At 42.0% G+C, this 27,518-nt stretch overlaps 1 protein-coding gene and 1 long non-coding RNA gene across 3 annotated transcripts in view; both read left to right on the top strand.

Annotated features, from left to right (window-relative positions):
* LOC134670769 (myotubularin-related protein 13) overlaps positions 1 to 18,437 on the top strand; it is an 86,107-nt gene extending 67,670 nt beyond the window's left edge. The window contains exons 22-40 of the mRNA XM_063528582.1: positions 220 to 374; positions 1,378 to 1,543; positions 2,512 to 2,643; positions 3,347 to 3,452; positions 3,612 to 3,751; positions 4,399 to 4,532; positions 5,177 to 5,381; positions 7,759 to 7,894; positions 8,338 to 8,520; positions 9,342 to 9,509; positions 9,683 to 9,826; positions 10,232 to 10,380; positions 10,805 to 10,952; positions 13,364 to 13,561; positions 14,009 to 14,144; positions 14,422 to 14,548; positions 14,940 to 15,019; positions 15,228 to 15,310; positions 15,426 to 18,437. Coding sequence (XP_063384652.1) covers positions 220 to 374; positions 1,378 to 1,543; positions 2,512 to 2,643; positions 3,347 to 3,452; positions 3,612 to 3,751; positions 4,399 to 4,532; positions 5,177 to 5,381; positions 7,759 to 7,894; positions 8,338 to 8,520; positions 9,342 to 9,509; positions 9,683 to 9,826; positions 10,232 to 10,380; positions 10,805 to 10,952; positions 13,364 to 13,561; positions 14,009 to 14,144; positions 14,422 to 14,548; positions 14,940 to 15,019; positions 15,228 to 15,310; positions 15,426 to 15,518 — 2,683 coding nt within the window. The 3' untranslated portion in view covers positions 15,519 to 18,437. The remainder of the gene's footprint in view (positions 1 to 219; positions 375 to 1,377; positions 1,544 to 2,511; positions 2,644 to 3,346; positions 3,453 to 3,611; positions 3,752 to 4,398; positions 4,533 to 5,176; positions 5,382 to 7,758; positions 7,895 to 8,337; positions 8,521 to 9,341; positions 9,510 to 9,682; positions 9,827 to 10,231; positions 10,381 to 10,804; positions 10,953 to 13,363; positions 13,562 to 14,008; positions 14,145 to 14,421; positions 14,549 to 14,939; positions 15,020 to 15,227; positions 15,311 to 15,425) is intronic.
* Positions 18,438 to 20,505: 2,068 nt separating this feature from the next.
* LOC134670547 (uncharacterized) lies at positions 20,506 to 22,254 on the top strand. 2 transcript variants are annotated; one of them, XR_010099084.1, is made up of 3 exons: positions 20,506 to 20,733; positions 20,941 to 21,269; positions 21,600 to 22,254. It is a non-coding gene; the product is annotated as an uncharacterized LOC134670547 (long non-coding RNA). The 2 variants fall into 2 exon arrangements; XR_010099083.1 differs by having other exon boundaries at positions 20,941 to 21,274.
* Positions 22,255 to 27,518: the final 5,264 nt, after the last annotated feature.

Here is a 27,518-nt window from a genome sequence, read left to right as displayed (position 1 = left end):
CGTAAAATTGCAGGAATTATATTGTCGAACGCTACCTAAGGCATCTCTAACCGTACTCCTCGAAGCATCCATTTGTCCACCTGAGGGGACCACGTATCAAACTGCAACTCTCTCTTGTAGCCCATCGAATACCTTTTATATTATAGCAATTTGACAATTGAAATGTCCATAAATATATACAGCTTCAACCCATACTTCTAAAACAAAACTGTTTTTTAGGGGCTTTGCAAAGAAGACTCTACTAAAGACGGCCCGACGGGCGGGCCTCAAGCCTAAACCGTCCAAGAGGCAGAAGTACGTGCTACCTTCTGCCTCTGCAAGGTCGTTGACCTCGCCCCCGCTCATGTCGTCCTTGTCTGCTGATACACTCTCATGTGAGTATTTTGAAAATCCATATTTACTAAGTACTTGTTTAAAATTAAGTTTTACTATATGGGATTTGCATCTACGTAACCTATTTTTAAGTAGATGCTCAGCGAGCGGCGCATTGCGCTTGTAGAGATAGCACCAGTTGAATGAAGTGAAACTATGTACTTAATGTAAAATTTGAATTGTGGAAATACCCACTTCACGACTTTCAATAAACCTCTATATATAATTCAAAATTGATGTCATATTTAGAGCACCGTACATAACTTTGTTCACGGTCTCGGTCACTCTTAAGGCGCGTTTCGATATTGCGCGGCGGCCGCGCGAGCAATGTTCGACCGCGGCAAACCTGTATTTTGGCTCGCGAGCCAATTTCGGCACCATCTTGAACTTATGCGCGGCGGCCGCGCGCGGCAGGCGATCCGACGATCGACCACATTATATCACAAAAATTAATTATTCGGAACGAAGTATAGCCAAATAGAAAAATGATCTGTTGCGATAATCACTACATTTACTGTTCCATAGAAACTGTTTAGTGTTAATTCAATTAAAGTAGGACACTTTTCATTATGCATGTATGCGGCCGCGCGAGCCAACTGAAATATATACACACCCGTCCCAACTGCGCGCGAACATTCCTTTGCCGCGCGTCGAAACACCGACAATGAATGGTTCGTCGCGCGGCGCGTTCGAGCGCGCCAATGATCGAGTTGGCTCGCGCGGCAGCCCGGTATCCATTGCGCGCAGCTGCCGCGCGAGCTAATGTTCGATAGCTTGCCGCGCAATATGGAGACGGGCCATTATAGGATCATTTCGGTCTTGTTCAGTAATATCAACAATACTCGTATGTGCGTCATGCTGTGAATTTTAAATGTATTTTCAATAAGAAATACATAAAATACATTCGGTATTATGCATTTTAATTGTCTGACGCGAAACGTAGACTGTTAACTATTTTCAAAATTACAAACAAGCATGCAAGTTGACACTGATGTCGGTCGGCAGTGGAGGAGCTGGAGCTGGGCGACGCGGGGAGCGCGGAGGTGCCGGCGGCGCGCACGCTGGAGCGCGTGCGCGAGCGGGCCTACGCGCGCGACTGGGCGCGCCTCGGCCTCGCTGCGTCGCCCTTCCGCCTCACGCACACCAACGCCGTCTACACGCTGTGCCGGAGGTATGTGCTAGCAGGAACGAGGCCGCAGTGGCAGGGTCGCCATGTGACGTGGAGTCACTCACAGAAACCACTCAGAGCCGGTACCAAACCATCCGTCAAGGTTAAAGCGTACGCAAAATTTTATATTATGGGAATTATAATTCACTGCTGAATGACACTGATCAGTCCGCTAATTGTTGTTGGTGCAACTGACCCTTAGTCGACGAAATTGTGGATGTAATCTGACGTAAATAATACGCCCTTACGCCTACTTGTCTGTGTAAACTGTAAATAATTATAATGTGTGACGCTGTGTATCTTAGGATGCTCAGAAATAGATTTCTGAGGACAATGATAAAACATCCCGCTTGATTTTTTCTTGGCCTCACCTTAATATTGTTCTCTTATTCTTAAAACCCATATTTACTAAATAATCATCTCTGTTTTACGGTAAAAGTAAACATAATCTACCCTCAAATGTCTCCTTAAGCCAGTTGAGGGTAGATGAAAACATTACATGATCAAATAATGTAAGTTAAAGCACAGAATAATTAATAGTACTACCGTACAGAAAGGAAACTTCCTACAAAAACGAAGTTTGACAGCAGTTCAGGGTCGAATCATGCTGTCCCTTTCTAATATATGGTACTATCCCTTTCGGCTATTTAGGGTTGTCAAAAATCAAGTGATTATCTTATCTGTGGTCGTGCACGCAAAAGCAAGTCAAGTGGTGCAATCCTAATAATTGCTCGGAGCGGAGCAATGCTGAGCCTAGCGGAGCCGAGTTTGACCGAAGTCAAGAGTTTCGCACCCCTGGTTAGAATCAGGTCATTCAGTGACAGATCCAGGAGGTTTTGTATTTGGTTGGTTAACCAATAAATGTTACGTCTCCCGAAAATTTAAAAATTGTTTGTTTACTTTTATTTAATTACCTAAAGATACAGACTATAGAAAGTTACCCAAAATTAACGCTTCATTATTTTATCCAGTTACCCAGCAGTGTTCCCCGTACCCGAGGGCGTGGGTGACGAGTCCCTCCGAAGAATCGCTCGATGCTACCGACAAACTCGCCTGCCGTGTCTCACGTGGCGACATCCGAGAACGCATGCATTACTAGCCAGGTATTTATATAGTTCGTTTTTTTTAGCATTAGAAAAAAAGTAAACAATCTTGATGTGTCTTTTAATTGAAAAACACATTTTAAAAATAAGTTATGGCAAACATGTAACAATTATGAATCTAATACGATCATTTATATGCTTTTGCTTTCATAAGTAATAGGCACTGATTTTTTTAAAGCATTTTTCAATTAAAAGACATGTCAAGATCGCTTATCTTCTTTCAAGTTCTTTCTAATGCTAATAAAAACGAACTATAGATGGTCAAGCAAATCTTGTCAGTAGAAAAAGGCGCGATTTTATAATTTTCTATGAGACGATATCCCTTCGCGCCTACATTTTTCAAATTTGCCGCCTTTTTCTACTGACAAGATCTGCTTGACCAACTTTATCTTTACTTTGGCGATATTTTTTTAAGCCCTAGTGTTTTTGGTTAACACATTCACTGCCAACACGAGCTACGCGCTACTATAAATAGTATAGTACAGCCGATAGCACGGATAAACCGAGAAGCGCCTACGAACAGAGAACCGCCTAGCGGTAGCGGTTCACTGGCAATGAATGTGTTAAGTGTTTTTCTATATAATCATTTACATACATTTTTTTTTATTACTAATGAAACTTTCCTTTCAATTCATCTTGACTTTCAGTAATATCAGTTCATCAGTCCATAGAATAAAATTTGAATAATAAATGATTCCGACAGATCAGCGGCGCCACACCACAAAGGCGTCATGGGTATGCTGAAAGGTAGCCACCAAACGCAAGGCGCCGCGCAAAGCGGCACTGAAACCACCTCTAGCTTAGAACAGGTAACGTCATACAAACCTTGTTTCTTATACAATAAAATCATATTTAAACAAAAATGACCTTTTTCATTGTTCCTGTCTGTATACTAAACACAGAGTGTGAGGAACAAAACATGTGTTAAAATCTTGTGAAAATTTGTATTCTCGTATGTTTGGTTTCAGGAACGATACTTGGCAACCCTGGTAGCCTGTACGCCAGCGTCGCGGGGCGAGCTCGAAGATTCAAGTCTCAGTTTAGACTCGTTACTCCTCACGGAAGAGCCCACGCACACGCCGCTGCTCAACAAGCCCGGTACCATGGGGTGAGTACGGTGACATATAATAAACACAAGTCGTTCACTGGTAACGATACTTGGCAACGCTGGTAGCCTGCACGCAAGCGTCGCGGGGCGAGCTCGGAGATTCAAGTCTCAGTTTAGATTCGTTAGGTACTTCTTACGGAAGAGCCCACGCACACACCGCTGCTCAACAAGCCCGGTACCATGGTGTGAGTACCGTGGCATATAATAACCTCGTGCCGCCCACCATACAAAATTATAGCCAAGGAAATTAGAATCTTGTTGTATTTTCAATTGGGTTCATTTTCATTTGTTCGAAAATTTTACGAGACAAATGAAATGCTACCTACTTTCTTTTTAATTAAGGTTGACATTCCATCGAAACTGAGTGTACATCCTAATGTACATTGGGCGGCACGAGGATAAACACAAGTCTGTTCATTGGTAACGATACTTGGCAACGCTAGTAGCCTGCACGCCAGCGTCGCGGGGCGAGCTCGAAGATTCGAGTCTCGAGTTTAGACTCGTTGCTACTCACGAAAGAACCCCTAAAGGTTTTATCCCTTTCTTACAAATACATAAGTCCAAATGACAGATAAAGACAAACGATTATTATCTAATTGAGATTTGTAGCGCGTTTATGAATAAGGGCGTAATTGTTTATCTTGCAGAGCGGCCACACGAGGCTCCGGTGGCGCGGGCGGAGCGCGGCACTTCGGCCGCTGGGGCTCACTGAAGGGCCGACAACCTTCCAGCCTCGACCTGTACCAACGGCAGCGACTTTCCGCCGCCGATGTCGACTCGGGTATGGCGATAGTCAAATTGTAATATATCTTATAATCGGATCCTATTCAAAATGTCTTTTGTCACTAACACCTTTTACAACTAAAATCCCCCGCCGCGTCTGTCTGTTTTTCTGTATGTATGTTCGCGATAAACTCGAAAACTGCTGACCGGATTTTCATGCAGTTTCCACTTATCAATAGAGTGATTCTTGTGGAAGGTTTAGGTGTATAATTTATTTTATTTATTTATTGGAAAACCAACAGCACATGAAACGTATTAACAATATGTATAAAAATCGGAGGCCAATTATAGGTTCTCACAGATAGAAATTGCATAGAATATAGCTTCGCTAAGTATATATAGTTTACAATTCTGCGTAGACTAAGCAAGTACATTAAAAGTACATAAATTAAAAATAAAAACTATTGAAGAAAAATATTTATTAAGTTGCAAGTAACCCTTGCGAAGCCGTCGTTAGTGACTTATAAAACATATCTATTCCGGGAGACCTAATGCTTAATTTTCCTTCTGGGACCTACTACAATATACCTGTTCCAGCATAAATTTTTAAGCAGCTGATTTGTGTACTATTTGGATTAAAAAATATTATTTTGTACTCCACTTGTGATAATATTTCTCACATTTTTTTGTTGACAATGACAGTATCTGGCGACGGCACGGGCGGTGTCCGCCGCGCGTCCCTCTACATCGTGACAGAGAAGGGGCTGAGCATAGCGACGGTCGGCGGCTGCGAGCCGGTGCCGGCCGAGTACCCCGACGGCCGCGCCGCCAGGCACGCCTTCAAGAAGCTGCTGCGGGCAGCCGCGCCGTCCGCGCCTGCCGCACCCAACGATCCTGGCTTCTACAGGTACCACTTTACTGGGTTCTACAGGTACCTCTACATCGTGACAGAGAAGGGGCTGAGCATAGCGACGGTCGGCGGCTGCGAGCCGGTGCCGGCCGAGTACCCCGACGGCCGCGCCGCCAGGCACGCCTTCAAGAAGCTGCTGCGGGCAGCCGCGCCGTCCGCGCCTGCCGCACCCAACGATCCTGGCTTCTACAGGTACCACTTTACTGGGTTCTACAGGTACCTCTACATCGTGACAGAGAAGGGGCTGAGCATAGCGACGGTCGGCGGCTGCGAGCCGGTGCCGGCCGAGTACCCCGACGGCCGCGCCGCCAGGCACGCCTTCAAGAAGCTGCTGCGGGCAGCCGCGCCGTCCGCGCCTGCCGCACCCAACGATCCTGGCTTCTACAGGTACCACTTTACTGGGTTCTACAGGTACCTCTACATCGTGACAGAGAAGGGGCTGAGCATAGCGACGGTCGGCGGCTGCGAGCCGGTGCCGGCCGAGTACCCCGACGGCCGCGCCGCCAGGCACGCCTTCAAGAAGCTGCTGCGGGCAGCCGCGCCGTCCGCGCCTGCCGCACCCAACGATCCTGGCTTCTACAGGTACCACTTTACTGGGTTCTACAGGTACCTCTACATCGTGACAGAGAAGGGGCTGAGCATAGCGACGGTCGGCGGCTGCGAGCCGGTGCCGGCCGAGTACCCCGACGGCCGCGCCGCCAGGCACGCCTTCAAGAAGCTGCTGCGGGCAGCCGCGCCGTCCGCGCCTGCCGCACCCAACGATCCTGGCTTCTACAGGTACCACTTTACTGGGTTCTACAGGTACCTCTACATCGTGACAGAGAAGGGGCTGAGCATAGCGACGGTCGGCGGCTGCGAGCCGGTGCCGGCCGAGTACCCCGACGGCCGCGCCGCCAGGCACGCCTTCAAGAAGCTGCTGCGGGCAGCCGCGCCGTCCGCGCCTGCCGCACCCAACGATCCTGGCTTCTACAGGTACCACTTTACTGGGTTCTACAGGTACCTCTACATCGTGACAGAGAAGGGGCTGAGCATAGCGACGGTCGGCGGCTGCGAGCCGGTGCCGGCCGAGTACCCCGACGGCCGCGCCGCCAGGCACGCCTTCAAGAAGCTGCTGCGGGCAGCCGCGCCGTCCGCGCCTGCCGCACCCAACGATCCTGGCTTCTACAGGTACCACTTTACTGGGTTCTACAGGTACCTCTACATCGTGACAGAGAAGGGGCTGAGCATAGCGACGGTCGGCGGCTGCGAGCCGGTGCCGGCCGAGTACCCCGACGGCCGCGCCGCCAGGCACGCCTTCAAGAAGCTGCTGCGGGCAGCCGCGCCGTCCGCGCCTGCCGCACCCAACGATCCTGGCTTCTACAGGTACCACTTTACTGGGTTCTACAGGTACCTCTACATCGTGACAGAGAAGGGGCTGAGCATAGCGACGGTCGGCGGCTGCGAGCCGGTGCCGGCCGAGTACCCCGACGGCCGCGCCGCCAGGCACGCCTTCAAGAAGCTGCTGCGGGCAGCCGCGCCGTCCGCGCCTGCCGCACCCAACGATCCTGGCTTCTACAGGTACCACTTTACTGGGTTCTACAGGTACCTCTACATCGTGACAGAGAAGGGGCTGAGCATAGCGACGGTCGGCGGCTGCGAGCCGGTGCCGGCCGAGTACCCCGACGGCCGCGCCGCCAGGCACGCCTTCAAGAAGCTGCTGCGGGCAGCCGCGCCGTCCGCGCCTGCCGCACCCAACGATCCTGGCTTCTACAGGTACCACTTTACTGGGTTCTACAGGTACCTCTACATCGTGACAGAGAAGGGGCTGAGCATAGCGACGGTCGGCGGCTGCGAGCCGGTGCCGGCCGAGTACCCCGACGGCCGCGCCGCCAGGCACGCCTTCAAGAAGCTGCTGCGGGCAGCCGCGCCGTCCGCGCCTGCCGCACCCAACGATCCCGGCTTCTACAGGTACCATTTTCAGCCGATTAAATTAAGTTCTCAAGACAGAAATATACTCAGCAGCTTCTACAGGTACCGTCGGTACACCGAATTTAGTTTTCTAACCATGACATTTTGTATACATGCGGCTGAAATAATCTTAACTTGGCATCTGCACCGACCGATCCTGCGGGCGCAGCATGGTTCCATTTTTGTCGCCTGTCGCTGTGCCCGTCACTGTCACTTACATATTTGTTAGAACATGACAGGCATGGTGACAAGTGATAAAAATGGAACCATACTGCGCCCGCTGGTTTCTATCATTAGTCTTCTAAACTCAGACAGATTTAAAAAATCTCAGATTAAGACGACTCAGTTTGTTAAGTAGTGAGGGTCTCAATGTGCGGGCGTTTAATAATATGATTCAGTATAACATTATCAATTATTTTGCTCGCAGATTGGTGGAGGAATCAGGCTGGCTGTGGCAGCTCCGGCAGCTGTTCCAGCTAGCTGGCTGCGTAGTGGATCTACTGGATTTACAAGGTTCCTCTGTGCTGCTGTCGCTCGAGGACGGCTGGGACGTGGTGGCGCAGGTATTGTTGATTAATTGATCATAAACTTTATTGCAACGGGGTAAGGTCTATCAATGGTCACTGGCGGATAGCTTGTGTTGGGTAGTCCCATCCCCACACTTTGTAAAAGGGTTGGGAATACCTGTGCCATTGCACTCTCAGGGTCGTTTAACAGTAAACTTGTTATTACAGACTCTTATATAACTGGCAATATTCGGTGGTTAGTAGGGTTAGTTCAGGTCTAATTTGCAAGAAATATTTGAACCAGTATCCAATGTCCAATTTCAACATCTCAACCACATTGACCGTTGGAGTCGTGTTAATCTTCTTTTCGTAAACTAATATAAATAGTTTTTTTTTTCAAACACTTCCGTACAGGTTTCGTCATCATTGGTGCAAATCTGCCTAGACCCACTTTTCATAAACGTATTTAAATTGTTTTTTTTAAACACTATTCCTTACAGGTCTCATCATTGGCGCAAATCTGCCTAGACCCCTACTATCGTACGATAGAAGGGTTCCGCACCCTCGTGGAGAAGGAGTGGCTGGCCCTTGGACACAAGTTCCAGCAGCGGCTCAACATCGGGCCTACTCCTCAGCAGGGCTACACGCCCACCTTCCTCATGTTCCTTGACGCTGTGCATCAGGTGAGTCTCCTGTACGGATATGATGGTCTTTCCTGTCTGCGTGACAGCGTGATAAAACGGTATCCGTCACTTTCAACCGCGCTTTCAATATTTTATCACGTGGATAAAGCAATCCATAATAGGCCATAACATAGATAACATTTGGCAATAAGCTGCAAAAAATTAGATCCCCTGCATAGTAGTTTATTTGTAAGAATAACTCTGCAGTTGACTACTCAAAGATCCACGATATCGCGTGCGAAGGACGAGAGGATCTGCCAAATATTGAACTGAAACGCACATAGGGAGCGAAAACTTTGCCGCTATCAATCCTTTTTGGGACCATAAGGTCTTTGTTGCTGTCTTTGGAGTCCAGTTTAACATGTTTTGGTAAACATATTTGGCCTTTAATTTCGCCTATTCAACCTCATAAACAAACGTCGGACTATAGGGGGCAGTTTGAGGGCAAGGTAAGGTTTACAAAAAAATCTTAACTTACGAGTATTATAATGTACCTAGTATTTGTAACATAGTTAATTAAATTAGTTACCCGTTATCATTTATTCATCTTTAATGTGTAAATACTCTTTGAAGTGATGACTGATAGCCCACTGAAGTGGGCACTTAAAAAACAAATAAATAGCTGACATGCGTCATTATGACTGTTGTTCATACTTATATTTGTTGGTAGAGTGCCGTCTAATCAATAGAAAGATTAGTACAAATACTCGAAAGTGAATTGATTGATTTGCGAACCTTACCTATTATTCTGACATGCCACGAAAATGCCCGCTGGAGTCCGACGTATGCTCATAAAACTAATCCCAAAATACCACTTTCAGCTCCAAAAGCAGTTCCCTTTAGCCTTCGAGTTCAACGACTATTACACCCGCCTCGTCGCGTACCACAGTACGTCGTGTCGGTTCAGAACATTCCTACTCGACAACGAGGCCTCACGAGCCGAACTAGGGCTCGTCGACGAGCGCCGGCCGGACATCGGCAATCGATTGGTAATTATTCTAAATCCTAGTCGATTCACCAAGCAACTTACGTAAAAATTCAATTAAATTCAACTTACGTAAATTTTATTAAATATCGATTAAGATTTTCGAAAGTTAGGAGACACATTTCACTATGCTTAAGTTGTATAAAAAGCGCTGTTATAAGAAATATTTGTGTGCAGGGCGTGGAGACGGGCGTGACCGGTTCTGAAGAGGACGTGTACCGCGCGCAGCACGGCCAGTCGCTATTCGACTACATCGACAAGCTGCACCAGAAGTCGCCTAATCTGTACAATTTCTTATACACGCCGGACCTTGACAACCCGGTAAGTGCTCTCTCAATTTTTTCGTGTTTCTCTTTGCACGTTTATTTCTTAGTAGATTGACACTTAACAGTTTGGTGCCGTGACCAGGATTCAGATACATTACAAATATAAATACGGGACGGGAAAGAGCGTCCACATTTTGTACAAAAATATGTTGCAACTGATGGGCTGGTGAAGCAATCTTGCCGTATAAATAAAACTGCAAAAGTTTAATATTGACTTCTACGCATACGATGTTGGGTCTAACCCCGGTTATTGAACTTTTGAGCACTGTTAAAAAACTGGTAACAAAGAAGTTCAACCTTTCTTTACATCAAATATATCCCGTTATCGAGTCATCGTGAGCGGAAATGCAATCGTTTTACCCTAAAGGCCTAGGCCCTAAATATTTAACTGCGTCCACAGGTACTACGGCCGATGTCGTCCGTATGCAGCCTGGAAGTGTGGGAGTACTACACGCACGAGGAGCTAGCTCACGGCGCGCCGTACGACCTCGAGGCGCAGTCACCCGACGACGAGCGGGAGCCGCGCGCTCGCCGCACCGTCACCGCCGGGTGAGAACTGAACCTTATGGCATGGCAATAGGGTCTACAGTTACATACGTGATTTCCACTCGTGAATGTCTTCTGAGATTTGTCCAATGACGAATAATTTTAAAAATTAAGATTGTATTCGTCTTTACATGCTTTTATTTAGTTTTACCAGACCCGTAAGAGTCGGTCCAAAAAAGTGTCATTTATACGTCATAATTACATAGAAGTTTGACGTTTACAATAAACTTGCCCTGCGTGGGCTATCAAATCCGCTGCAGACTATTCTTGGTCTGACTCTATCTGTGTTTGTCATGAAATTATGCAAGTTAAATTAGAGTATCTAGAGATCTACTTTCTAGTATTCGATTGAGCTGAAACTTCACATACTTATGTAAGAGGGTGATCGCATTTGATCAAAATGCTAATTATACTTTTTGTTTCACAGATACGATAGCATACCTCGCGCCATGCCGGCTTCGTTTACCGGACTGTTGGAACGGATCCGTTCGTTAGAACTGGAGTTAGGGCACCTGCCGCAGAAATGGCGCGTGCGCTGGGACCAGCTCGAGCTGCCTAATACGCTGGAACTGCAGGTACATACTTACTGCTTATAGATTGTTTTGTATGGCTGATGCTATTGAAATTTCACGTTCGCATCATCATTCAATGCGGCCATTTTTACTCAGTTTTTTTTTTTTATTTATATTGGGCATTCTTACTCAAATTGATCCACTAGAGTAGACTGGTCGTCAAAATTCAGTTATTGTATATTAAGAGGGGGTAGAGGAGGGTAAATTTTTAGATTCTGTCAAATTACCCCATTACACACACAAATTCAGCTCACGCACACTACCTCAATTTACTGGGACAGGTCAGTGACCCCAAATGTTTTATTAAAGGTGCTGTTTCGAGTTTGGTGTTAACCCTGGTCTCTTTTGAGGAATTTAAACTGTCAAAGCGTTCCTTTGTGATAAGACAGAGAAAAAACACTTTATATAGCTTTCCTTGTTTGGTTCATGTCATGTCATAGGTATGTGACGTATTTAAATGTAAATAATCCCAGGTAATTCATTTCGTTGTTGACTTTTGTATTAAGATAGAGGTACAAACAGCAACACTCTTAACTGTACATCGGTGGACCTTGTGCCTTTTGTAATAAGGTTTACGAACTGTCAGTTAACAGTGTGTTTGTGGGCGATGGTATGCGGATTGTAGAGATAGACCGAATCAAACCTAGGAGTTATTTTATTAAGTCAGATGGATAATACTACGAAGCTATTAAAATTTGTATTTTGTATTTAAATACATAAATTTGGATTCATTCAAATAAAGGTTATTACAATTAGGGATATATATACCTCACCTACCTTATTGGTAAAACAAAATCAGAGCATTACAAAAATGTCCAAAGGCCAAAGCCACGCTGATAAGACGAAGACCTTGTCATATAAACGTTCACTGAAAGAAATCCAAAGGCATTTCTGCTTATTCTATTTCGTTTCTGAGTTATCGTTTTGCACCGAATATCAATAAAATAAAAGCACGTTGTTATTTGATAGATACATTTATATAAGAATCGTCACATCAAACCAACAAACTCGTAAACCAGACCACTCCGATGGTATTGGCTTTAAATATCGTTCTTTCAACTGATAATATAGACACTAAAATTCGCTGAGACTGCAGGTCGACTGTTGATTTCAATTTCTTGATAATATATCATTGAATTAACTTTAACTCAAAGCACATGATAGCTCTTTAGAATAGCAACATAACTGGGTGAAACTAAGATTTTTATTGCTTAAATTATGTGAACAACATTGCTTCGTCTTCATAAATAAAATTTTAATAATTAAAATTGTTTACGTTAAAATGTGAAGAATTTTGTTGATAAATTATCTATCTAGTATATATAGTATATCTAGTATAGTAAATGACGTAAATGAATGCCAGCACAATGAAAATTTATTCCAATAAGAAAAAACATACCTTCAAACTTTTTTCATTTTGAGTGAATTAGGAAGAAACTTATTAGTCTTATTACACTGATTTGGTTGTGTTCGTATATTTTTTAAATAATTTGTTATATTTTTTAAGTATTATGACTCGTGAATCCGTGTGACATTATTTATTTACCGTATTTATTTTGAACACAGTTTTTCACTGGTATCATCATTCGTATACCGATATGAATTTCTGTTAATATATATGCCAAAACGAAATGTCAAAATGGGACGCGCAAGTACGCGACCGCTCCGGACGAGCCCCCAGAATCAAAGGAGAATTTTGTCAGATATGGCGGATGTATGGAAATTTTACGAAAGTTTACATTTACGAATGAAGTTCTCTGTTGCCTTTAAGAGGAAAAATAGGAAAAGGCTGATTCGTTGTAGTCCAGTTATCTGGCTTTGAAAATCACTTGATATTATAGCTTGAGCATCGGTTTTTTTATACTAATTTTACTAAACGCTGACACTCGTTCATCTCATTTTAGGTACAACTTTGCATGAGTGTATTTATTATATTGTAAAAGATTTCAGATTTTCAAGGGTGATTCATTGTAAACACACTCTTTGGGATAATAATGACATTTATTATATTTTTTTTTATCAAGAGATGTGAACGCTAGCGACTAAACGGTGACTGCCTTTTTCGCTGATTTTGCTCGACGCAGTCTTAACGAATTTATTTATGCTATTGCAAAAATCAGGGGTGTATAAACTTCAGTTCAGCATCGCTGACTTGCGAAAGGAAAGCAGATGTCTGGGTCCTGGCTGTGACCCTCAGGTTCAGAAACTATGGATACCGCTGACTTTGATTATAAGCGGGTAGCTTAAGTCATTACGAGTACATAATTACATATTTTGTGCCAGTTGTAATAACCAACACCAAAGCTTATTATATCATTGGCAAGGCGGGCAAGGTTACCCAATTTGGTTTCAAATGTTCACGACTCGATCATAAATGTGCAAGTAATTTAATAATGAAATACCCGTTGTTTTAGCGCAACTCGTCGCTGTCGTCGTCGGTGGTGCGGCGCTGCACGCTGCTGCTGCACAAGCGCGGCACGCTGGAGCTGCTGGTGCGCGGGCGGCTGGCGCGCGCACCCGCGGCCGCGCCGCAGCACCGCTGGGGCGCCGCCGCGCACGCCGCGCCGCAGCGCTGCGACCACTGCGACCATCTGCTGTGGGGACCCGTCAAGGTAACAGTAACACACCACAATCTTCCCTAGCCTACGGGAATCGTTTGCTAGAGGTGGCCTGTATACTCTCTTGCGTCCACAGTGGTAAATAGAGGCACTTATATTTAATATTCTCCGTAGAAAATTTCTTCTATTACAAGTGACTTGGATTCCGGACAAATGTATCGGACATTGTAGTGAGTTACAATTGATAAACTTAACATAAAACTGTGTATACTTGTAAGATATAAAAAAAATCGTCATAATATTTTTTTCCATAAGCCATGTGTCCAACAAAGGTTTTTAAATCTGAGTCTTAGCGTTCCTATATCAGAAAAGAATTTCCTCGGATCATGATATGAATGTAAATATTGTAAATAAGCGGGATGGCGCTTTACAATTTGGTGCCGTGACCAGGATCAACACTAGCCTTCAATTCAACATTCAAAACTATTGTTTATTATTCAGACGGGCGTCCGCTGCATGGACTGCGGCGCGAGCTGCCACGAGCGCTGCGCGGACCAGCTGACCGCGCCCTGCACGCGGTACAAGGCGCCACCGCCGCCCGAGCGCGATAGAGATCCAAGGGCCTCTGGGGGAAACAGTAAGTCGTACTACTTTGGCCTTGTACCTATTAAATCTCATAGAAATTAACCTTATAGGGATCTTAGATTACACACATGCTGAGCAGCGCACTTCCACAATGTCGCTTGGCAATTCGGTACAGAGAAGACGGGCTGTAATAGTAAAAAAACAATGTAATGCTATGATCCATAATTTCTCGTAACATAATTGCTTGTTTTCGGTCTGGGTCAGAGGACGATAACCCGGGGTTCACTATGCCCTACGCCCAAATTTTAATCGTAAATCTCTCTTATCAGGTGTCGGGACACTGCAGTCATCTTCGCAGCAGTACTACGAGCAGTTTTCGTCGAACGTGGCTGAGAACAGGACGCACGAGGGCCACTTGTACAAGCGGGGCGCGCTGCTCAAGGGCTGGAAGCAACGGTATTTCTAATTCATGTCTATACATCTGTTAAAGAAAAACTCCTTCAACAGATTAAGTGAAATTAAATCTTATGTCAATATCAAAGAAAATAAGACATGAAGGTTTTTATGATTATATATCTATTTTTAGATATCATGATTCGTTAATTTCTAGAAAACCAAAGAATTTGGAATTTGGTGTTGGATCGAAACACATCCAGCAACATCATATGTACAATTTTCTTAGTTGAACAATTCTACTCCGATCTGATCCCCTATCTATTTTATGGCGTATATTGCTAGCAGTGTCCGAAGTCCTATCGAGTATGACACATTTTAAGATTGCGTATACAGTTTTCTAAAATCTACTCGTATGTGTGTGTGTACTATAGTGTTACTCTTACGGTTGCAGGTGGTTTGTGCTAGACTCCATCAAACATCAGCTTCGCTACTACGACGCGATGGAGGACTCGCATTGCAAAGGCTTCATTGGTATGTTACAGATGTAGTGAATAATGCTTTCCCATAGTATTTTGTTGGATGTTTCCGATAAATGGGAACGGATTATTATCTAAAATTTTAATTTCATTCCGTAACGCCCAAAATGTATATGAATGCTCAAGGTTTTTTATGACAGTCATATCATATAGAAATTCGTTTTCGAGTATCAATAAATCCATATGGATTAATTTGGTTGCAGACTTAGCAGAGGTGATCACTGTAATGCAGGCCCCACCCGCACCCGGACCGCCTAAGAAATGCGACGACCGCTCCTTCTTTGATGTAAGTTACATTTTATTACCATGGTTCATATACAACACAAGATTGAACACGAAATCAGCACATATCAATTTGTAACAAAAATTCCCTATTATAAGAAAAGTATCTCTATACACAGCTACGAACGAGCAGACGCACCTACAACTTCTGCGCGAGCGACGCCAACGCGGCGCAGGAGTGGATCGAGAAACTGCAGGCGTGTCTGCAGTGAGCGAGTCACAAACTTCACGCTGTCCCCTTTTGTCGGGAGCGCCGTGAGCGAGATGCCAATAGTCTAATAATAGTTTCAGCCGTTACTAGGGCATTTTACAAAAAAATGCATGATACAATACTGTTTATTGCACACCTCTAACAGTTTACATTCAAACAGAGACTTTGACAAAGAAAATAAATTTTAAATGTACAAGTTTTCTTTACTTGAATCCATATTTGTGATTCGTTATTTGGAAACGCCTATATTATCTTTATTTTTAAATATTGTTCAACACGCGTGCTAAAACTAAAAAGGCAAAAATTGAATTAAACTTGTTATGGACGACCTCTAGTACGTTACACTTGTAATACCTTGAATTCTAGTATAAACTGATTTAAAAGTATTTCAATAACTAAATCGACAAAAAGTGTATGACTAGTGAAATATACCCACAAATAACTAAACAGTTAAAAAAGTGACGCGATCTCACGGTCCTCGCGCCATCTAGCGTAGTTATTGCGTAAACAGCTTCACTATCGCTCTTGTTTTTTAAGAGATAGAGTTGAAAATCCGCGGATGGTTTTTTAGAAGTTGTTTACCCAGTTAGGATAATTGTCGACAAATATATAGTGTTGTTATGTTGAATTTGTACATATTTTATCTTTAATTATTGTTGTGTAAAGACTTTCGTTCCATTATGTGTAAAATTCAGTTCGTAGCGCCTCTGTCGCACGAGTTTACTCATTCGTGTCTTCATTTGAGCGTTTTCAGTGTTGTAATGTGTATTTTACATGCACATTAGAAATGTATGCATTTTTGGTGGCCCATGAGGGGGCGCAGGCTCAAATGATGACACGGCTTTATTGTGACCGACGCAAGGCGTGTTTAGTTCTAAATATAAATTATATTTCTTAATGGAAGATATTATTTTTTACTCGGGAATCTCGTTGCAATGAGCCACCCTCGTTTATTGTTATATACTCATTGATAATTTTGTATGTTTTGTAAATAGTGACACCCACATATCAGCCGCCGCGACGCCCTGAATTTAACCTCTATATGCACATGCTTATAGCCATTGACACGGCACCTGTCTCTTTCGAACTTTATACGCTCGGATTCAATATGACTACCTACAGTTACATTGTCCTTAAATCGCGTCTAAAAAAACTATCGTTCTTGAGACATCATTTCATCGTAGATTTTTGGCTTTTGATATAATCATTGATCATTAATGTTTTTTTACTTGCAATAGTGTCCGACAATGATTTCAACGTCGTAACGCCCAATGTGCATTCCAAGGACATTCCGCTTAAACTAATTAGAACCTTTAATAGAGCAAACAAGGTTGAAATTAAAAATAGGAATTTTTGTATTGTGGGCCTTAAGGGGTTCAAAGATTCCAATATAAATTTCTGCTTATATTTGGGACTTTGGGAGTAGCGTAACTGCTATAGTAAAATATTCAATCCCTGGTGTGTGAGAGAGCCAGATGCAGGTTATAAGCACTATTTAACTTTGTAACCATTAACCAAGTCTAATGCAAATGCTTATTTACATTTTGTTATATATGTTGGTGTTTATAAATGTAAGGATGTATACAGCATCAGGCAGGCAGAGTTTTATATCGATTTCAGTCAAAAATCCATTTAAAGATGGAATATAAATTGACTGAATGGCATCTTTGATCTGAGATCGTCATCCTGCCGACTGTATATGATTATTGCTAAGATTGTTGTGTACATATTATTGACGTGGGGTCCGCATTTCGTCGCGGTGGGCGAGCGGGATATGAATGTTGTGTTGTGTTTGTGTTGTGAGGGCTCGGTCGATGCTTTTTATTCTGTGTTATACTATACATATAAATACCTAACCTCTTCACACTCGCCCTAGCCAGGCGTGGCTCACTCCGCGATTTCGTCGCTTTGCGACAGGTACAAGTACATCCGTTCCACCCCAATTTTGGGGAAAGCCATAGGCCGCGCGTGGCGCTGTCGCCACCTAGCGGCCATATCTGTGCTGATCGTAACCGATGCGTTTTGTTAGAGAGTGAGTCTTCTGTACCTAGTACTATTATTTATTCTATGCTATGGCGCGTTACGTAGGTATAATAGGCATGGAGTTGAAAGGGTTAAAAGCGACATAACGTCTTATTGGGAATATTTAGATTTCTCTAATGATTCTTATAGTTGTACTTTGCACTACATATCTATAACGTAGAGGTCAAATCACAAGGTTAAGATCAAAAGCTCGAAGAGTTCTCACAACACTTAGATGTACGCGCCTGTAGCGCTGTAGAGATTATTCGTGCCAAATATGCACCGAGTGCGATCAGAACTTGCTTTGCTATAGCACTGGCCGTATACTCGTAGGCCCCCTGAGGCCGTACAAGGTTTTATAGGCCTCTAAGCCGTACTCACAAGGCCACTGTCATATCAGAGAGTGGATTGTGAGACTTCAAAACAGTTTCGCTAAACAGCATCACCATCAAGGTATTGGCTAGGCCTGATAGGTATGTAAGCACTGGTAAGCTTTCGCTTGGTGTCTCAGTTTCACCGCCTTATAGAAGAAATAATGTAAGGGGCGATTGGCATTTCATTGCTAGTTCGGTCTTAACTGACCATCGGTGAACCCTATGTATTGGCAATAAGGCTTACAAATTGTCAGTTTACAATGTGGACGATGATCTTGTCTTATACCTTTCATTACCAAATGCCAGCGTGTCCATTGGTTCCATCATTGGACTAATAGCACAGACAAAAATCAAGGACATCTACCATTGTTATTTATTTAGGCCGATAAAGTTACCCACTCTAAACTGTCGCTTCTGTTCGAAATAGTTTGTGTGAATATGACCGTTCGTCCCATTATGTTCATAGTTTCTGTGAGCTGACCCAGCCTCGTATGTGCTGTGTACCGTCAAATAAAGAGATTTTTTTAATAAATTTGATTTTATTTATACCTGTTTTTTTTTCATATCCTCCTAAGGCCCAGCCATACAATGCAAAACCAAAAATTTGCCAATGAAATTTGAACCTATAGTACAGGTAATACAGTACAGGGTTGATTTTTATTTGATTTAAGATTTACCGAAACAAAAGGAATGCAACCCTGTGCTGAATTGCTAATATACTTAAATACTTTACTCTTTGATCTGTGCGGAAAGATAAGAGCCATGGAATATCGGGCAAGTCGATTAGTACGCGTTAAAAAGCGCTTGAATCTTAACGACCAAGGCTTAAAGTCGAAAATCCAGCAACGCTTGATAAAAAACGCCACCGCTGTCGTATGCCTAATAATGTGGTATCCAGATGGGACCGATCAAATCAGTCGATTTAATCAATGAAATTGGCGTAAATCTCTAATTTTAGATTTATGGTGATATTAGAACCCTCTAAATTGAAAAAATGCCTCAGAACGAAAATGGTATTCTTGCGTCCGTACCTCATTTTATCGGTCATTATCGGCGGTTGAATTCGGCGAGTCATATTGATACAGTGAAACCTGGTTAATTGACACCTGGATAAATGGAAAACCTCAATAATTGCAACCAAAAGCCCGGTTCCGGTCCCTTGAGACCAAAGGGCCTCTATAATTGAAATTTTGGAACCTCTATAATTGCAATTTAGATTTTAGTGCTTTTCGTAATTTTGCCTCTGTAATTGACAACATCGCAACTAAGACCTCTATAATTGACACTGTGCTAAAAAAACCGTTATTTTTGCTCTTCTTTTTACCTCTATTATTGAAACGAGTCTTACTTATTACCTCTGTAATTGAAATAATGTAGTTGTAGACAGCAGAAACAATATTTTAATAGCAATGATCATTTTATTTATATCTCCATCCAGAATTCAATTTATTTATTGGGTATCTATCACAGCCCGTAGTAAATAGGTGAAATAGTTTAGATTAAATCAAAAACAAAGTATGCTTTTTACATTCTAATAAAACTTTCTTCTACAATTCAAGGGAATTTTTTAAACCAAAATGATAAGAAAATAAAGTAGTAATTAATATAGTGTAAAAGTGCAAGTATAGTCAGAAGCAATATATAGACCAGAAAACCAAAACGTAAGCGTGTAAATCTACTTTCAATAGTTATTTGCACCTCCATAAAAGAAATTTGTCAGAACGCAACCTCTATTAATGAAAACCTCTATAATTGACACAACAATTTTTTGAACCTCGTCAATTGACACGACCTGCTTAAATGAAAAACCTGGTTAATTGACAAAAAATGGCCGGTCCCTTGAGATTGCAATTATCCAGGTTCCACTGTATTTGCGTTCGCACTTCCTGATTCGATCGGGCAATTGAATCAGATTGGCGAAAAATTGACTAATCTGGATACGCCTTAAATACACATGTATCTATTTGTGTCATTCAAACGAACGCGCGTTGTAAAAGCGCCCGTGGTAATGGGCCCTATCCACACGGGACAATTAAATTCACACACACAACTTCAGCGTCCACATCAAAGAATATAATACTCACTAGGAGTGGTCCACATCAAGTCCACATCAACATCAAAGTCCACATGTACAAAATTTAATTAATTACCAATCCAGCATGAAGAATCGCTGCTGGCCTAGCGCGAAGAGGAACAATCCACCTGATAATGCCGACATGGCTCCCTGCTTCAGCTGCGACAAATACTGGCGAATTAGCCTATAAGTATTTTATAAGTAATTTTAGGTATATTTTATTTAAAAAAAATCATCCACATCAAACTTCTTTTAATCCATACTTAAAATTAAGCATCATCTCAACGAAACCAGTTTTTGCACTGTCCTGATTTGGTCCTGACTCCTGATCACGTCCTGGTATAGAACAATTTTCGTGCATAGAAATGAATTATCCGGTCGTACAATATTAGGCTGAGCAATACAAATATCAAATTAAAAAAAAAAGAACTTGTCAGTGTCAGTGTCACTTTCACTCATCTTTCACTCATTCAAGTCATTCCACAGTCATTCACTCACTCACAGCGTCAAACCGCGGCCGTTAGGTTACTATTTGTCGTTGTGGGTATTTTCAATATAATATCATTATCATCGTTAGCCGAGCCGTGCATGTATTCGTTTTGTGCTGTACACAGTAGTTTAGATAATTAATACGTAGCTCCACTATGCCTCTCGTCACAGTGCGTCAGTCAAATATTATCCGCGTCAAATATTTGGGACCAGCAAGAACGCACGCTTTTTTAGGAAATAGAGTCATAGATCCAATGGTAAGTGTACCCGTTTTTGTGTTTTGAGAAAAGGGGTAATTTTAATGGTGGGGTATTTATATCATGTTTCGAATGTGGCTGGATTACAAATGTAGGTATCAGGAAAGAGGTCATTGAGGTTATGAATGTAGATGATTGCTAGAGTTTATCTGAACTTCAAATCTTCAACTAATTTACCATGCCTTAAATTGAAAACTTTTTTTTCAGTGTGCTTCTGAGATGCAGTTGCTAGTTGGGATGCTAAATCGCAAATATACTCTACACTTACATATATGGACATGAACCATGAAACCAAGATTTAGACTGGCAATACTGAATCTTGCTCAATATAGAATGGAACCCGGCCATATAAATAATTATAATAGAATGGCATGATGTAAGCCTATGAGAGTATCAAAGATGAGCATTGATTGTCAAGAACAACCGCTCATTTACTAACTTTACTAGTTTGGGAGAAACAGAAGCACCTTCTTCAAGACATCCATATTATTATGCTGTGAATAATGTGGCGCTTTAGCTTGAGAAGGTCCCAAAAAGTAAAGTAAGTTGGTAAAAGTATATAATTAATTTCTTACATTACCTCTCACACACTTTAAACTACCCAGGAGAAGTGTAATTGAAATGATCAGGACATGATTATGTTTTGTATTTTTCCTTTAATTTTCATCATATAAATCAAATTAATTGTGCAAACAGTAACACTCCTAACTGTACATTGGTGAACTTTATTACAAAAGGCATAAGGTTCACCGATATACAGTTACCAGTGTGGGTGATGGTATCTGCTAATTTTATTATTTCACATGACCGTGAACATTTGTATAATCACAACTATGCACCTACAAATAATTTTTCTTTTCTTTCAGGGCTGGGTGCAATCACGGGAGCTACATCCTTGAGTCTTAATCCGTTTTGATTGGATAAAAAAAAACAATATATTCAGCAACTGTTGAGCCAACACAATTGGAAAATGACATTTCAACACTGAAAATAAACATTTTCAAAAAGTTGTCGGACATCATCCGGTCAAGTCCATGCACATAGTTGGTTAGGTTTCAGTTTTCTGTTCAGCCATTTTCTGCTGTTGTTGCTTGTTGTTGGTGCTTCATGCCCTAAATTTCTGTAAGGGAGTTTGTATGAACCTATTTATATAAAAATAAATCCCTATTTCACTTGGTCAAGGCATCACGCGTGAACGGGTGGACCAATTTCGCTAATTCTTTTTTTGTTGTGTTTGTTATCGTCAGGAGAAGGTTCTTATGTAAGAAAAAATTAAGACTAATAAAAATTATAGATATAGGTGAAACTAAGTTCGACAGGGCATCTAGTATAATAAATAATGAATATAATAAAGGCAAAGAAATAATAAATCAAATATTAGTGACAGCACCTTCTTGAATAAACTAATTGAATATTTGTCTGTTTTTGCATTGGGAAATTTGGGGATGGTGATGGAATGGTTATAAAATAACAGAGTTAGTCTTGTTTTGATAATATTTATTTCAGATAGTGTTGCTTGGAATAATAATATTATTGTGGCACGCGTTCTGAAGATTTTGCATTTATTTTTTGTCAAGCGGCCGCCATAATGCAGAAACGAAAGCAGATCGACTTCACAGCGTCTATTTTGCAATTTTTTTCACAAGTTTTTCTTAACCCACCTGACCATGGGGTCTTTATTAATAAATCGTCATTGGGTGCTGCAGAGGATACCGAAGATTCTTGCCAACTTGGGCAGGGATAGGGATGCGTTATGCAGGCGGAGAAATAAAAAGTCGAGTCCTCGCGATTTAAGTAGTTTTATATTCCATATATAAAGTACAAACAAATCCTTCGTCATAAGATTAAAATAGCTTGATGATTATTATGATTAATTCAGATATACAGGGTGATCAATCCAAATGGGTCAGTATGGAGAAGTCAGAAACTAAGAGAGAGAGCGAAATCTGTTCTTAGGAACCATGGCTTCGATTTTAGATTTAATAATAATGGCATAAATGTTTTTTTTTAATCTATCATACATAATCTTGTTGTTTGATTGTATGGCAACTTTTAAATGATGCATGATAGGTGGGGGGTGCTCGACCAAATATCATAGAGGGCCTCGAAACAAAGCAAACTAAAAAAAAATCAAAATGGCCGACTTTTTTTTTAATTTTTTCAAGTTGGTCCGAGCGCGCTGAGATTTGGCATGCGGCGAGCCTGGGGACCCAAAATTACCATGTCAAAAATTTTTTTTTGAAAAATCCAAAATGGCGGCGGACACGGGCAAAGTCAAATTTCCAAGTAGGTTAAGCGAGCCCGAAGGGCAAGCTTCAAGCCAAAGGCTGATCCCGGCAGAGGGCCGAAAGCCCGGAGCCTCCACCCCGACTCCCAAAACGCGACGCCCAATAGGAAAAGTGTTGGGTCGTGTTTAAGCTCCAACTTCCCCCTCTCGTGTGACGCTTTGGGCGTTCGGCCCTACGCGGAGCTCGGTCTTTGGCCTTCGCAAGCCTCGACGCTTCGCCGTCGGACATTCGGCCCGCCGGCTTCGCTCAACAAGACAGTTGACCTTGTGGAACGCTTGGAAGCACCGCATTCAAGCAGCTCGGCCTTCGGCCTCGCGTTTTGTGAGTCGGGGTGGAGGCTTCCGGGCCTTCGGCCTTCCGCCGGGGTCGGCCTTCGGTCTCCCGGCCTGAAGCTCGCCCTTCGGGCTCGCTTAACCTACTTGGAAGTTTGACTTTGCCCGTGTCCGCCGCCATTTTGGATTTTTTCAAAAATAATTTTTGACTTGGCAATCTTGGGCCCCTAGGCTCGCCGCATGCCAAATCTCAGCGCGGTGCGAACTTGAAAAAAAAAATGTCGGGCATTTTGATTTTTTTTTAATGTAGTTTGTTTTGTCTCGGGGCCCTCTATGGTATTTGGTCGAGCACACCCCACCTATGACGCATCGTTTAAAAGTTGTCATACAAACAAACAACAAGAATATTGACCATGTTCGAATCCCGGTTATGTATGATAGATTAAAAAAAAAATTTAATGCCATTATTATTAAATCTAAAATCGAAGCCATGGTTCCTAAGAACAGATTTGGCTAGCTCTCATAGTTTCTTACTTCTCCATACTGACCCATTTGGATTGATCACCCTGTATATATCTACGAGGACAACACAAAATAATATTAGATGGCTATGAGAGCATTGAGAGCAGAGCAAAAATCGGAATGAACGAGTACAGGGATGTGACAGCTAGGCATATATAGACTAGGTGTAGATAACCAATTCATCATTCAGTGTAAAGCTTGTACGCAGCTTTAAATTAACGTTTTTATAAGGCATAATCTTCAATGTCGTTTGCTACGGTGGCGGCGTAGCAATGGCGCCGGGTTGATGCACGGCGGTTGCGGTCCTTTTTCTGTCGATTTTCCCGATACGGTCGTCTACCGTTGCTTTGATCCGTTGCTTGCAGTAGTTAATGCCAGCCAGTTTACAGGGTGGCTCACGTTATTACGGCGCTAACTAGCACCACGGCTGCGAGAGACATTTTAAAGTTGTTGTTGTCTCCTGTGTCCTCCTTCTCTGATGTCTTAAGCTTGGTGTCCGAAGCGGCACCATTCTGGGCTACAATCATTGTTTTGCTAGGTGAGTTCCCCATCTTTGGTTGTAAGTACCTAGATGTGTACCTACTGCTCGATGTCCGAATATGTACTGTTGTGTAGACTATGAGTGGAATGCTAAACGGCAAATCTCACAGTCTTCTTCACCGTGCGACCGGATTTTTTGTTATTACCGGTGGTACGGTTGAAGTGGTGTCATTATGTTGCGGTGCCGGTGTTGATGTACACCCGGAGATGCGGCTACTGTTTCACTTCGTTGAGTGGGGCTTGTAATCGTCACACCGTCAGTCGTTAAAAGATAAGCTGGCTTGAGACGGTCGAGTGACATGTTTATTGTTGACTATAATAACAAAGAACTTTGGGTGTCGGGATAAAACTTGAAATGGTCCTTCGTACGCAGGTACCTACTAAGGACTTCCGAGCTTCATTTCGCATAGATACATGTGAACAAGAGTTTAAGTCCTTGTGTATGTTATTCTTGTTATGAGAACTATTAGCGTTTGCAATACTTGGAACGGATGAGAGGATGTGAGCGAGATTATTTACATATTCGTTGGTCTTTACATTTGTCCTATGCTTGGTCAATAAATCTCCTTTGTCTCATTTAAAAGCTGATTTAACTGCCTTTAATTGTTTCAAACTCATTCGATTCGGGCATGTTCTCTAAAATGTCACTAATTTCTCTTAACTCGTATCTCCCCAACGAGGCGATTAAGAGCTGACTTTTATAAAGATCACTTGTCTTTTGCGGATCCACGATGGCGTCAAACTGATGGAATCAAAGAAGGCAACCAAAACTCGGGGATGCGCGACAAGAGGGTGTTAGTGTGTGAGGGTGGCTGTTAGCTGCTACGGGACGGAACTTCAGGAGACGAAGAAGAAAAAATACAGATGAAGAAGAAATTCATTTATTTAACATATTATCTTAAACTAGATGCTAAACAGGATCCTTACTCAGCATAAAGAAGGTGGTGATCCTCGATCAGGGTCATACTTGGTCCAACAGTTCTACATAGCAATTCAGCAGAGGAATGCTGCAGGCATTCTGAGGACCTTTAAGCCAGGTGCGATAATTCCGGGGAAGTTATTTTGATTCCTGTTTTTTTTCAGCTTGTGTTGATTGCTTCATGCAAATATTTTGTTGGCAAACCTTCCTAAATAATAATATGTTATCTTCGTCGTAGGAATCCTCGGCTACATTAATTATGACAGAGGGGTGCCTGTAATTTAGTGTTTTAGTCTAATTTTCTTTTATATTTTTACAACATGTAGCATTTTTCTACGGCTTGGCCACTTGTAGTATTCACGATGACTATATATATAGGTAATGTGATTTATTATTTGTGGCGGCGGCGCGCACAAGTCTTGTGAACAAGGATCCCGCGAAAGATATTAGTCGCCTTATACGACATCCACGGGACGAGATCATGGGGTGTGATTTAGCATTAGCACCGCCTCACTAAATTTGGGATCAGTGTTTCTTTTTATGATGCTTGTTTTGAGATTACCTCACATTAACTCAATGGGGTTAAGTGTAATATGGCACTTTACAACTCTTGTCTTTCGCCATTTCGTCTACTTAGTACACTTTTTCGAAAGTATCTTTTCGTAAAATAGTAAACCTTCCAGAAACGTTTGAATAATGCCCTTCCTTGTATTTGTGCAGGGCACTAATTTCTTTACTCGCGAGGGATAATATTATATCTTGTTCATTATGAAACTTTCCAATGGGCTATTGGGTAGATAAATGTAATTGTTCCTTGAACCACGTTTTGAATAGGTTTGTCGTCATGTGTTGATGATATTCGGCGCTGCAGTTTGCAATATTTACGCGAAGATGAGTAATTGCTACGTCTACCCCGTCACTTTCAGAGCCCGCGTGTAATATTATTATGCGCTTTCCTCTAGACGCCAGCACATTTAAAGCACGTCTAAAGTATCGGTTTTATATATCTCCGTCATTCGTGGTTTCATTTCTTGATCGCGGTCAGCGATTATCCTCTTCACGCTGCTCATACTCAACTTGGAAACGCTGTACGGTTTTCCTGTAACACCTGTGCAAAAATTCAGTCCCAAGGTTCAGCGTCCAAATGCCGCGATCATTTTGTAGTTCTTTTATATGATCTGTTACAATTTTTAAATGGTTTAAAATGTTGTATAGCCAGTGTAATGGCTGAAAGTCCTTTTTCGGTGCTATTCTGCCGCCTTAAGAAAAAAAAAACCATAAGTGACACAAAGTAAGTTTCGAGAAAAAGCCAAAAAACTTTGCACTCCTGTTCAAGTAGGTTCAATTCAAAGTACAAAGTTAAAACTTTGTTAATGAACAAAGTAAAGCCTAACAAGTTCCTTTTTAGCCCTCGCCACGTTGCGGATTTTCGATGGAACTAATTTACTTTAATGGCAATTATTTTGTTTGACATCCGACATTGAAAGTCATTGAATGTCACCGATGTAAACAAATCGAAAATGATTGTAAATATTTCAGGATAATAATAGATTTTGCAATCAAAATGCCCAAAAAAATTCACACCGATGCTAAACAAATAATTTTAAATACATTAAAATACTTGCGACAGAAAAAGGATACGGGATTCAGTAGCATTCCATTAAACAATGTTGTGAAATTATTTGTTGACATGACGGGTACTGATTTTCATAGTGAGTTTGTAATAAACTGGTTAGTTTTGTACTAAATATGAATATTAATTATTAAATTATTATTTTTCTCATTTAAGGCGTCTTTAGTGCTATAATCAAAAATATTTATTATAAGAATGAGCCATTACCACCACGAGTGACTGAATCTGGTAAATATATATACGGAGGTCGAATATTTAGAATCAAATTATGGCGGATAGGTAAATTATTCATACTTAATTATCAACTAAACATGCTCTTTCGATTGGGTTTCGATTGGGAAACATACTTCTACAACTCACATGTACATAATTGTATACCTCACTCGCTCTTGCACGATGCCAATACACACTGTCCCGACTATTCATGACGTACACGTATTGTTGCTATATGTAAGCTGTTTGTAGCGACATTATATCAGGGCTAAAAAAGAACTTGTCAGGCTATAATAGTGTAGAATTTTTATGCGATGTAAATTATTCGATTATTTATTTATTTAAATAAGTTATTTAGAAAAAATAGTTACTGCCCCGTGATAGTTATAAATTAAAAA

Source organism: Cydia fagiglandana, chromosome 14 (assembly GCF_963556715.1).
Source record: "Cydia fagiglandana chromosome 14, ilCydFagi1.1, whole genome shotgun sequence".
Taxonomy (NCBI): domain Eukaryota; kingdom Metazoa; phylum Arthropoda; class Insecta; order Lepidoptera; family Tortricidae; genus Cydia; species Cydia fagiglandana.
This window is presented reverse-complemented; position numbering and strand designations above follow the sequence as displayed.